This window comes from Sminthopsis crassicaudata, chromosome 1 (assembly GCF_048593235.1).
Source record: "Sminthopsis crassicaudata isolate SCR6 chromosome 1, ASM4859323v1, whole genome shotgun sequence".
In the NCBI taxonomy this organism is placed as follows: Eukaryota; Metazoa; Chordata; class Mammalia; order Dasyuromorphia; family Dasyuridae; genus Sminthopsis; species Sminthopsis crassicaudata.
The window spans coordinates 750690832-750703144 of NC_133617.1; the positions used below are offsets into that span (position 1 = coordinate 750690832).

Genomic DNA, 12313 nt, shown 5'->3' on the forward strand with positions numbered 1-12313 from the left:
TGGAGCTCAAGGGAAGTCACCAGAGATGGAGCTCAAGGGAAGTCACTGGGGATGGAGCTCAAGGGAAGTCACCGGAGATGGAGCTCAAGGAAAGTCACTGAGGATGGAGTTCAAGGGAAGTCACCGGAGATGGAGCTCAAGGAAAGTCACTGGCGATGGAGCTCAAGGGAAGTCACTGGGGATGGAGCTCAAGGAAAGTCACTGGCGATGGAGCTCAAGGGAAGTCACTGGCGATGGAGCTCAAGGAAAGTCACTGGCGATGGAGCTCAAGGAAAGTCACCAGAGATGGAGCTCAAGGGAAGTCACCAGAGATGGAGCTCAAGGGAAGTCACTGGGGATGGAGCTCAAGGGAAGTCACTGAGGATGGAGTTCAAGGGAAGTCACTGGGGATGGAGCTCAAGGAAAGTCACTGGTGATGGAGCTCAAGGGAAGTCACTGGGGATGGAGCTCAAGGAAAGTCACTGGCGATGGAGCTCAAGGAAAGTCACCAGAGATGGAGCTCAAGGGAAGTCACCGGAGATGGAGCTCAAGGGAAGTCACTGGGGATGGAGCTCAAGGAAAGTCACTGGCGATGGAGCTCAAGGGAAGTCACTGGGGATGGAGCTCAAGGAAAGTCACTGGCGATGGAGCTCAAGGAAAGTCACCAGAGATGGAGCTCAAGGGAAGTCACCAGAGATGGAGCTCAAGGGAAGTCACTGGGGATGGAGCTCAAGGGAAGTCACCGGAGATGGAGCTCAAGGAAAGTCACTGAGGATGGAGTTCAAGGGAAGTCACCGGAGATGGAGCTCAAGGAAAGTCACTGGCGATGGAGCTCAAGGGAAGTCACTGGGGATGGAGCTCAAGGAAAGTCACCAGAGATGGAGCTCAAGGGAAGTCACCAGAGATGGAGCTCAAGGGAAGTCACTGGGGATGGAGCTCAAGGGAAGTCACCGGAGATGGAGCTCAAGGAAAGTCACTGAGGATGGAGTTCAAGGGAAGTCACCGGAGATGGAGCTCAAGGAAAGTCACCAGAGATGGAGCTCAAGGGAAGTCACCAGAGATGGAGCTCAAGGGAAGTCACTGGGGATGGAGCTCAAGGGAAGTCACTGAGGATGGAGTTCAAGGGAAGTCACCGGAGATGGAGCTCAAGGAAAGTCACTGAGGATGGAGTTCAAGGGAAGTCACCGGAGATGGAGCTCAAGGAAAGTCACTGAGGATGGAGCTCAAGGAAAGTCACCAGAGATGGAGCTCAAGGGAAGTCACCAGAGATGGAGCTCAAGGGAAGTCACTGGGGATGGAGCTCAAGGGAAGTCACTGAGGATGGAGTTCAAGGGAAGTCACTGGGGATGGAGCTCAAGGAAAGTCACTGGTGATGGAGCTCAAGGGAAGTCACTGGGGATGGAGCTCAAGGAAAGTCACTGGCGATGGAGCTCAAGGAAAGTCACCAGAGATGGAGCTCAAGGGAAGTCACCGGAGATGGAGCTCAAGGGAAGTCACTGGGGATGGAGCTCAAGGAAAGTCACTGGCGATGGAGCTCAAGGGAAGTCACTGGGGATGGAGCTCAAGGAAAGTCACTGGCGATGGAGCTCAAGGAAAGTCACCAGAGATGGAGCTCAAGGGAAGTCACCAGAGATGGAGCTCAAGGGAAGTCACTGGGGATGGAGCTCAAGGGAAGTCACCGGAGATGGAGCTCAAGGAAAGTCACTGAGGATGGAGTTCAAGGGAAGTCACCGGAGATGGAGCTCAAGGAAAGTCACTGGCGATGGAGCTCAAGGGAAGTCACTGGGGATGGAGCTCAAGGAAAGTCACCAGAGATGGAGCTCAAGGGAAGTCACCAGAGATGGAGCTCAAGGGAAGTCACTGGGGATGGAGCTCAAGGGAAGTCACCGGAGATGGAGCTCAAGGAAAGTCACTGAGGATGGAGTTCAAGGGAAGTCACCGGAGATGGAGCTCAAGGAAAGTCACCAGAGATGGAGCTCAAGGGAAGTCACCAGAGATGGAGCTCAAGGGAAGTCACTGGGGATGGAGCTCAAGGGAAGTCACTGAGGATGGAGTTCAAGGGAAGTCACCGGAGATGGAGCTCAAGGAAAGTCACTGAGGATGGAGCTCTAGGGAAGTCACTGGGGATGGAGCTTAAGGAAAGTCACCAGAGATGGAGCTCAAGGAAAGTTACCAGAGATGGAGCTCAAGGGAAGTCACCAGAGATGGAGCTCAAGGGAAGTCACTGGGGATGGAGCTCAAGGGAAGTCACCGGAGATGGAGCTCAAGGAAAGTCACTGAGGATGGAGTTCAAGGGAAGTCACCGGAGATGGAGCTCAAGGAAAGTCACTGGCGATGGAGCTCAAGGGAAGTCACTGGGGATGGAGCTCAAGGAAAGTCACTGGCGATGGAGCTCAAGGGAAGTCACTGGGGATGGAGCTCAAGGAAAGTCACTGGCGATGGAGCTCAAGGAAAGTCACCAGAGATGGAGCTCAAGGGAAGTCACCAGAGATGGAGCTCAAGGGAAGTCACTGGGGATGGAGCTCAAGGGAAGTCACTGAGGATGGAGTTCAAGGGAAGTCACCGGAGAAGGAGCTCAAGGAAAGTCACTGAGGATGGAGCTCTAGGGAAGTCACTGGGGATGGCGCTCAAGGGAAGTCACTGGTGATGGAGCTCAAAGGAAGTCACTGGGGATGGAGCTCAAGGGAAGTCACTGGGGATGGAGCTCAAGGGAAGTTGGTGGGAGCTCAAGGGAAGTCAGTGGGGATGGAGCTCAAGGGAAGTCACCGGGGATGGAGCTCAAGGGAAGTCACTGGGGATGGAGCTCAAGGGAAGTCACTGGGGATGGAGCTCAAGGGAAGTCACTGGGGATGGAGCTCAAGGGAAGTTGGTGGGAGCTCAAGGGAAGTCACTGGGGATGGAGCTCAAGGGAAGTCACTGGAGATGGAGCTCAAGGAAAGTCACTGAGGATGGAGATCAAGGGAAGTCAGTGGGGATGGAGCTCAAGGGAAGTCAGTGGGGATGGAGCTCAAGGGAAGTCAGTGGCGATGGAGCTCAAGGGAAGTCACCGGGGATGGAGCTCAAGGGAAGTCACTGGGGATGGAGCTCAAGGAAAGTCACTGAGGATGGAGATCAAGGGAAGTCAGTGGGGATGGAGCTCAAGGGAAGTCAGTGGGGATGGAGCTCAAGGGAAGTCAGTGGGGATGGAGCTCAAGGGAAGTCACTGGGGATGGAGATCAAGGGAAGTCAGTGGGGATGGAGCTCAAGGGAAGTCACTGGGGATGGAGATCAAGGGAAGTCAGTGGGGATGGAGCTCAAGGGAAGTCACTGGCGATGGAGCTCAAGGGAAGTCACCGGAGATGGAGCTCAAGGAAAGTCACTGAGGATGGAGTTCAAGGGAAGTCACCGGAGATGGAGCTCAAGGAAAGTCACTGGCGATGGAGCTCAAGGGAAGTCACTGGGGATGGAGCTCAAGGAAAGTCACCAGAGATGGAGCTCAAGGGAAGTCACCAGAGATGGAGCTCAAGGGAAGTCACTGGGGATGGAGCTCAAGGGAAGTCACCGGAGATGGAGCTCAAGGAAAGTCCCTGAGGATGGAGTTCAAGGGAAGTCACCGGAGATGGAGCTCAAGGAAAGTCACCAGAGATGGAGCTCAAGGGAAGTCACCAGAGATGGAGCTCAAGGGAAGTCACTGGGGATGGAGCTCAAGGGAAGTCACTGAGGATGGAGTTCAAGGGAAGTCACCGGAGATGGAGCTCAAGGAAAGTCACTGAGGATGGAGCTCTAGGGAAGTCACTGGGGATGGAGCTTAAGGAAAGTCACCAGAGATGGAGCTCAAGGAAAGTTACCAGAGATGGAGCTCAAGGGAAGTCACCAGAGATGATGGAGCTCAAGGGAAGTCACTGGGGATGGAGCTCAAGGGAAGTCACCGGAGATGGAGCTCAAGGAAAGTCACTGAGGATGGAGTTCAAGGGAAGTCACCGGAGATGGAGCTCAAGGAAAGTCACTGGCGATGGAGCTCAAGGGAAGTCACTGGGGATGGAGCTCAAGGAAAGTCACTGGCGATGGAGCTCAAGGGAAGTCACTGGGGATGGAGCTCAAGGAAAGTCACTGGCGATGGAGCTCAAGGAAAGTCACCAGAGATGGAGCTCAAGGGAAGTCACCAGAGATGGAGCTCAAGGGAAGTCACTGGGGATGGAGCTCAAGGGAAGTCACTGAGGATGGAGTTCAAGGGAAGTCACCGGAGAAGGAGCTCAAGGAAAGTCACTGAGGATGGAGCTCTAGGGAAGTCACTGGGGATGGCGCTCAAGGGAAGTCACTGGTGATGGAGCTCAAAGGAAGTCACTGGGGATGGAGCTCAAGGGAAGTCACTGGGGATGGAGCTCAAGGGAAGTTGGTGGGAGCTCAAGGGAAGTCAGTGGGGATGGAGCTCAAGGGAAGTCACCGGGGATGGAGCTCAAGGGAAGTCACTGGGGATGGAGCTCAAGGGAAGTCACTGGGGATGGAGCTCAAGGGAAGTCACTGGGGATGGAGCTCAAGGGAAGTTGGTGGGAGCTCAAGGGAAGTCACTGGGGATGGAGCTCAAGGGAAGTCACTGGAGATGGAGCTCAAGGAAAGTCACTGAGGATGGAGATCAAGGGAAGTCAGTGGGGATGGAGCTCAAGGGAAGTCAGTGGGGATGGAGCTCAAGGGAAGTCAGTGGGGATGGAGCTCAAGGGAAGTCACCGGGGATGGAGCTCAAGGGAAGTCACTGGGGATGGAGCTCAAGGAAAGTCACTGAGGATGGAGATCAAGGGAAGTCAGTGGGGATGGAGCTCAAGGGAAGTCAGTGGGGATGGAGCTCAAGGGAAGTCAGTGGGGATGGAGCTCAAGGGAAGTCACTGGGGATGGAGATCAAGGGAAGTCAGTGGGGATGGAGCTCAAGGGAAGTCACTGGCGATGGAGCTCAAGGGAAGTCACCGGAGATGGAGCTCAAGGAAAGTCACTGAGGATGGAGTTCAAGGGAAGTCACCAGAGATGGAGCTCAAGGGAAGTCACTGGCGATGGAGCTCAAGGGAAGTCACTGGGGATGGAGATCAAGGGAAGTCACTGGTGATGGAGCTCAAGGGAAGTCAGTGGGGATGGAGCTCAAGGGAAGTCACTGGCGATGGAGCTCAAGGGAAGTCCCTGGCGATGGAGCTCAAGGGAAGTCACTGGCTATGGAGCTCAAGGGAAGTCACCGGAGATGGAGCTCAAGGGAAGTCACTGGGGATGGAGATCAAGGGAAGTCACTGGTGATGGAGCTCAAGGGAAGTCACTGGGGATGGAGCTCAAGGGAAGTCACTGGCGATGGAGCTCAAGGGAAGTCACTGGGGATGGCGCTCAAGGGAAGTCACTGGCGATGGAGCTCAAGGGAAGTCACTGGGGATGGAGCTCAAGGGAAGTCACTGGCGATGGAGCTCAAGGGAAGTCACTGGGGATGGCGCTCAAGGGAAGTCACTGGCGATGGAGCTCAAGGGAAGCCACTGGGGAGGAGTTCAAGGGAAGTCACTGGGGAGGAGCTCAAGGGATATCTCGGGGCACATTCAATCCAGAAAGAAGGAGAGCAGACTTCCTGTATCTTAAATTACCTCTTCTCATATTTGGCAAAATTTTCCTTTTAGGAACTTGGAAAGGGATAGTAATGTTCTCTCTGCTCAGCAGAGCCTACTCTAAGGAGCGACAGCCTCAAAATTCCACCTAGATGGATTCTGCCAGTGATAGCTAGACTTGTGCCCTAAGAACCAATATTCAAGTATTGAGTTTTGCAAATATAATGGTTTTGGGGGAAGTGTTTTTATGTTCCAGTATGATGCAGCTCAACGGGCTCTGGAGCTCTGGAGAGTTAGGTTCGTGTCCTAACTTGGCACTTACTACCTGGATGTGAACTTGGGAAAATGAGACTTCATTTCCTCACTTATAAAATGAAGCGCTTGGACCACCTGATCTCCGAAATCCTTTCTAGCCCTAGGTCTGTGACCTGCGACCTTTGGGATGGGGATCCTGATACAGCAATATATGCTGAGATTCTTGGGTGCATGTGTCACGGGAGGGGGGTCTCTCTCTCGGTGAGCATGGTGTCTAGAGTTCTAACACACCTCCTTTCTGTTTCAGGTTATGGTCAGACGGGCCCAATGAGTCACAGAGCTGGCTATGATGCTGTCGCATCTGCTGTTTCTGGTCTCATGCACATTACAGGGCCAGAGGTAAATATCTCTTCCTTATTGCTACCTTGCCCAGCCACACTTGGTTTATGTTACTTTACGGAGGAGGTAAAAGACAAATGAGAACCTCCTTTTTCTGATCGCACCATTAGAATGGAAGCTCCTTGAGGGCAGGGACTAATTTTTGCCTTTTTTTGAATCTCTAGAATTTAGTACAATGCCTGGCACACAGTAGGCAATTAATAAATGCTTGTTAACTCACAGCTGTCCAGAAGTCAAATGGGCTACCTTGGGAGGTAGTGGGTTCCCTTTGTGGGAGATATTCAAGTGCATTTTGTGTATATTGTAACAAGGATTCCTTATTTAAGTATGGATTAGATTAGTGACCTCAATCAATCCCTTCCAACTCTGCCATTCTGTGATTCTGGATCTGTGACTTGCCCATACTTTAACGGGCAAATACAGATGTCAGTAGTGGGATTTGAATTCAGGGCCTTCCCATCTTGGGGCTCTCGCTGATTGGCCACAACGCCTCCTTTATGTACCAGATTTTCTGGGTATAAAAGCATGAGTTGGGGCTCCCTTGTTGTTGTTCATATTTTGCTCTTGAAGAAGACCAAACACAGTGCTCAGAGAAGGGTTTAATGACCACTTTTAGAAGGATTTCCCAGAGTCTGCCTGGGCCAAGCAATTCCAGACTAAACTCATTCCCTGCCCTTTCATGGACAGGGTTGCTATTGGACGTAGCTAGATAGGGAAGGGTAGCCTGTGCAAAGGAAAGACAGGAAGTAGTTTGTGGGGGTCAAGGAAGCCAGCTTGCCAAGACTCTCACCTACAAGAGATGATGGACAGGAAGGTTGGAGAATCCGCTCGGGCCAGGCCCTGAGGGACTCTCGGAACCAGAGGGTCATTGATTGAGGGCTGGAAACAACCCCTTGTCCCTGTCCAGATGCTGAATCATACTCCTATGGCGTAGACTTAACTGGAGAAAGGCCCAAATGGACCTTCTTTAGATTGAGGTAAAATGTTTACTAAAAACTTGCTTTCTGTCAGACTTTGTTCTAAGATCTTGAGATACGAATATAAACAGGACAGTCCCTACCCTCAAGGACCTTACAATCAGAAGGGGGAAATAATCCACAAAGGGAAGCAGGAGCGGGGGGCGGGGAGGGTCAGGAGAAGGGAATGGGACACCAGCAGATGCCCAGGGTGGGGACATCTTGTTCTGTGAAATTGAAACTGGGAAGATTTGGAGCAACTCCCTGCGAAGTTTTGGGGACCTGCGTGGCTTGGAAGGGCCCGTAGAAGCTTCTTGTCCTGGTCTGCCCTACCCACCAGCAGCATAGTAAGCTCTCAGATTTGTTTACTAAAGGTAGAGGTTCTAGTGTGAAAACCTGGGGTCCCGAGCAGCTCCGTGTCTCCGGGGCCGGAGATATGAAGTCAAATCCATTCGTGGACATTTGCCAGCTGTGTGACGTTGGGCAATTCACTTAATCTGTTTGTCTCAGTTTCCTCATCTGTAAAATGGGGATGATATCTACGTCGAAGGGTTTTTGTGAAGATCAAATGAGATGATATTTGTATAGCACTTAGCACAGTGACTGGCCCATGATAGGTGCTTAATAAGTGCTTGTTCCTTTCTGTCCTTTGAGGTGATTTTTAGTAGTGCTGCTCCCACTGGGACAGGCTATCAGTTCTGCTACCCAGACTCCTGAGGAATAGCTCCTACCCTGCCACCCTCCTACTCCCATTGAACCATGTAGTGGAGGCATTTTTCTTACCCTCCTGTGGACTTAAGCTCCCAGCCGCAGACTCGGCCAGGAGGGACAGAGGATTGGCGGTGGGGACAGAAAGGTTCTGCCTGTGTCATCTTTCGGAACAAAAGCCTGAATTTGCCTTGGCATTTTTATACGTCAGGGTGTCCTAGTTTTTTTGGTGGCTTCTTCAGGCCCACTGGAGTTGAATTAACACAGACTGGGGGTGGACATGAGCCAAGTTCAATCCTTAGGCAGGAGTCCTCCCCCACCTGTGGCCACTCTCAGAGCTGGGACCATTCACCCAGCAGGGCCCCCTGAGCCTGCTTGCCTGCTCAACATGGGGGTCCTGAGGATCAGCAGGGGGCAGTAAATCCTTGTAGCTTGGCCGAATGCCCCAGGCAGGCTGGGGCTCTAATGCACTGCACACTCGGCGATGGGAGCCAGCAGCCCAGAAAGCTGATGGAGGATTGGGCGATGTTGGGTGATGGGACCTTCCCCAAGTCCCCACGCAGAGAACATGAGTTACTGTGGTCAGTTGTCATCAACTCTCCCTTGGGGAAGCTGGCTTGGAGCTGCCTATTATTTTTAGGGTCACTTGTTTGGTTCTGAGAGTCCCTCAGGGCCTGGCCCTAGCTGGATTTTCCCACCTTCCTGTCCATCATTCCTTGTAGGTGCCAGCCTTGGCAAGCTGGCCTCCTTTGCCCCCACAAACTACTTCCTGTCTCTTTGCCTTTGTACAGACTACCCTTCCATACCTAGGTATGCAGAATTCACTCTTCATTCATTCCCCCCCCCAATATCTGGTTTCTTCCAAAATTAGTCTCATTGCTCACCTCCTTTAGGGGCAGCAGGGGGCTCATTGCTCACCTCCTTTAGGAGCCTTGGGGGGCAGGCTCATTGCCCACCTCCTTTAGGGGCTGGAGGATGGCCAGGCTCATTCTCACCTCCTTTAGGAGCCTTGGGGGGCAGGCTCATTGCTCACCTCCTTTAGGGGCTGCAGGGGGCTCATTGCTCACCTCCTTGAGGAGCCTTGGGGGGCAGGCTCATTGCCCACCTCCTTTAGGGGCTGGAGGATGGCCAGGCTCATTCTCACCTCCTTGAGGAGCCTTGGGGGGGGCAGGCTCATTGCTCACCTCCATTGGGAGCTGGAGGATGGCCAGGCTCATTCTCACCTCCTTGAAGAGCCTTGGGGGGCAGGCTCATTGCCCACCTCCTTTAGGGGCTGGAGGATGGCCAGGCTCATTCTCACCTCCTTGAGGAGCCTTGGGGGGCAGGCTCATTGCCCACCTCCTTTAGGGGCTGGAGGATGGCCAGGCTCATTCTCACTTCCTTGAGGAGCCTTGGGGGGCAGGCTCATTGCTCACCTTCTTTGGGGCCAGGGACATTGCCTGGCCAAGCAGGTGATACGTCATAACATTTCCAAAAAGGAGAAATCAGAGAAGGTCCCATGCAGAACGACAGAAATTGTCTGGTGGCTGAAAAAAGTCCCTTTAAGCCTGGAGCCCTTTAAGCCTTAACCTGGGCTTTTTAGGTATCTTCCCAATAGTCTTTCCACATAATTGCAATCCTTTGTAAGTGTACGGACTTTATTTTATGCACTTAATAACACGACTCTGCAGAGAGAGCCACAGCGTCCGCCAACATGGGGAAAGGCCTCAGCTCTGCCGAAAGGCCGAGGGACTGGATTTGTTTAGCCCAGAGCAGCCTGGGAGATGACTTGATTTCTATCTTTAAATGTATAAAAGGATTTTTATAGGGAGAATGTGGAGCAAATTCCTTTTGTTTGAGGAAGAATGAGCAAGAGGAAATAAACTTAAATTAAAGAGAAGATATTTGGTCTGGACCTTAAAGAGGCCGTCTTGACCGTTGGAGGGGGAAGCTTTGGAATGGCTTCTGGGGGCCAGTGGGGAGGCCCTGGCCTTGGCAGCCCTCGAGAAGAGGAGACACAAGTCTCCTTCCTGTTGAGTTTGGGGATGGACCTGCCCCAAGGCTGGGGCCCAGAGCATCTCTGTCCTGCATATGTGCTGTATTTATTCAGGAAACTTAGCAATAAACAAGCCTTTTTAGAATTTCCCAAAGGGGAAGATTGACCAGACCGATTCTCGGATTCATGTTTCTGGTCTGTGCTGGGACGGGGCAGAATCAGGACCCAAACAGTTACTTTCTGAACTGCAGACAAGCTGCAGAACCCTAAGGGAAGTAGGTGACTAGTAAATGCAAGCTCCAGGGGCTTGGGGTGGGATGGAGGGGCTCGGACAGATCAGGCTGTGGGCCTTCCCTTTTCCTCCCTCTGCCCCCATCATGGGCAGCCTGAAAGTGGGCAGCTGAAGCTTGAGGAAAGGAGAAGGAAATCAGCATTTCTGTAGAGCCTACTATGCGTTAAAAGCTTTACCAATATCATCACTGAATTCTCTCAACCATCCTGTCAGGTTCGTGCTGTTGTGACCCCACAGGTGAGGAACCTTCTGAGGTCACATAGGAACTCAGATCTTCCTGGCTTCTTGTCCATCGAGGGACGGGCCACTGAGGACTCGGGCCTTTGAGCACCGCTGGGGGAGTCAGCCTGGACCTCTTCTCTCTAATCATTCTGCTAACTCTTGTTATTCTGGCCTCCACTACCCAAAAACAGGGAGGTTACAGGTCACCTCCTGTCCAAGGTTCTCCAGTCCCTGTAAGGAGGTTAGAGGTGAATTAGACTTTTGCCCCATTTGGCTGTTGCCCCTACTTTTCCAAGTGGAGGGAGAGGTTCCCTGGGCCCCAGGTCCATTTAACTGGATTAACTTATAAAGAAATGTTTACTTGGAAGGGTAACCAGTCACAGGAGCCTATCCTCACCCACTCATGTGATTGGGGCACAGGGTGCCCCATGTTAGACCTGGAATGCTCCAGAGACAAGAAACTTCCCCCGGGATCAACTCCAAAGCCAGCTCTGCAGTGTGCTGCAGTGGGAGGGGGGTCAGGCTCCCAAGGCAGAGCCCCGGGTTCAAATGCTGCCTCTGCCACTTACTGCTTTTGTGACCTTTGACACAGAGCTTCAGCTTGGACAAATGGGGCCTTTGTAGAGATTGCTATTCAATTTTATTTTCAGTCAAATTCAATTTTTTCAAGTAACATACATTTATTTTCTCTTGCTCCTTTTTAAAAAGCCATAACAAGAAAGGAAAAAAACCAAAAAAAAGGAGCTCCTGGGAGCAAACGTGCATGTTTAAGCAAAACCAATCACCACACGGATCACTTCCAGAAACATGGGCCTGTATTCCGAGGGCTTCAGCTGGGAGCTGGGGAGTGTCGTTCCTCTGGAATCACCGTCGATCTATGGGCCAGAGGTCTTGGGTCTTCCAAGACTGTTTGTTTTCGCAGTGTTTTTATTGTATAAATTGTTCTCCTGGTCCAGCTCGTGAAACCCTTTTTGGATGTGGGCACTGTTAGGCAGGATGTTTATCTGTTCTGTGCAGTTTTTATGAGTGTGACATTTATGCTTTTCTCCAAGCCATTGATAAGAATGTTTGAACAGCAGAAGAGCAGAACTAAGCAAAAGTTTTGAGAGAGAACATTCTCCTTTCGGGGCTGTAAGATAAAGCCGGCCTTCATTCCTTCAAGCCAGATTAGATCAGAATCTCCAAACACGGGTCATAAAAACCCCCACAGGAAGGCTAAGTGGGGCTCATTCGGGTATATTATCGCAAGCCTGCTCGCTCATGTGATAACCTGGAGATTTTTAGTTCAGCAAGCCTTTAGTAAGCCCCTACTACTGCCAGGGACTGTGCTATGCATGGGGCACATAAAGCCGACGCAGCAGCCTCTCCCCTCACGGAGTTTACGTTATTCTAAATAAGAGGATCAGGAGGGGCCGGCAGAAAAGCTCTTCAGGGCTAAGTATGGGCCAATGGGAGGGGTCCCATGTTTGAATTCTGGCTCTGCTGAGAACTACCCGTGTGGGTTTGGGCAAGTCACGCCCCCTCTGGGGATCTCGGTTCTCTTATCTGCGAAATGAAAAGTTCCGATGAGACAGGTGCTAAGGTCTGTTTCAGTTCTGGGTCCAGAAGAACCATCTAGCTGAACTTGTGGTACCATCTACCCAGGACTCCTTCCCACAGCCCCTTGGACAACAATGGGGACTCAGCCTGGGGAAGATGGCATAGGGAAGGGCTGAGCATTTGTGGGCTGCCGAGTGTGGGTACTGCCCAAGGCTGCCAATGGGGAGCCTTAAGCTCTAGCTGGCAGAGGGGGCACGGATGGGCCCTGGGGAAAAAGGCAGATGGGAGACAGGAGCTTTGCACTCTGGTTCTGACTCCAATCCTTATTCCCCCAGCAGCCCTTAGAGGTTTCCTCTCAGCTTGAAGGCCCGATGGTGGGCTAGCTGGGTGGTATGGGGGCCTCCCCCCTCCGTGGGAAGGAGTTCAAAGGTATTTCTGA

General features: G+C 52.2%; 1 protein-coding gene across 3 annotated transcripts in view; it reads left to right on the plus strand.

Moving 5' to 3' along the window:
* Window positions 1-12313, plus strand: part of SUGCT (succinyl-CoA:glutarate-CoA transferase) — a 579062-nt gene that overhangs the window by 51531 nt on the left and 515218 nt on the right. For all 3 annotated transcript variants that reach the window (XM_074284502.1, XM_074284501.1, XM_074284503.1), the window contains exon 7: window positions 6091-6182. In XM_074284502.1, the coding sequence (XP_074140603.1) occupies window positions 6091-6182 (92 nt within the window). The remainder of the gene's footprint in view (window positions 1-6090; window positions 6183-12313) is intronic.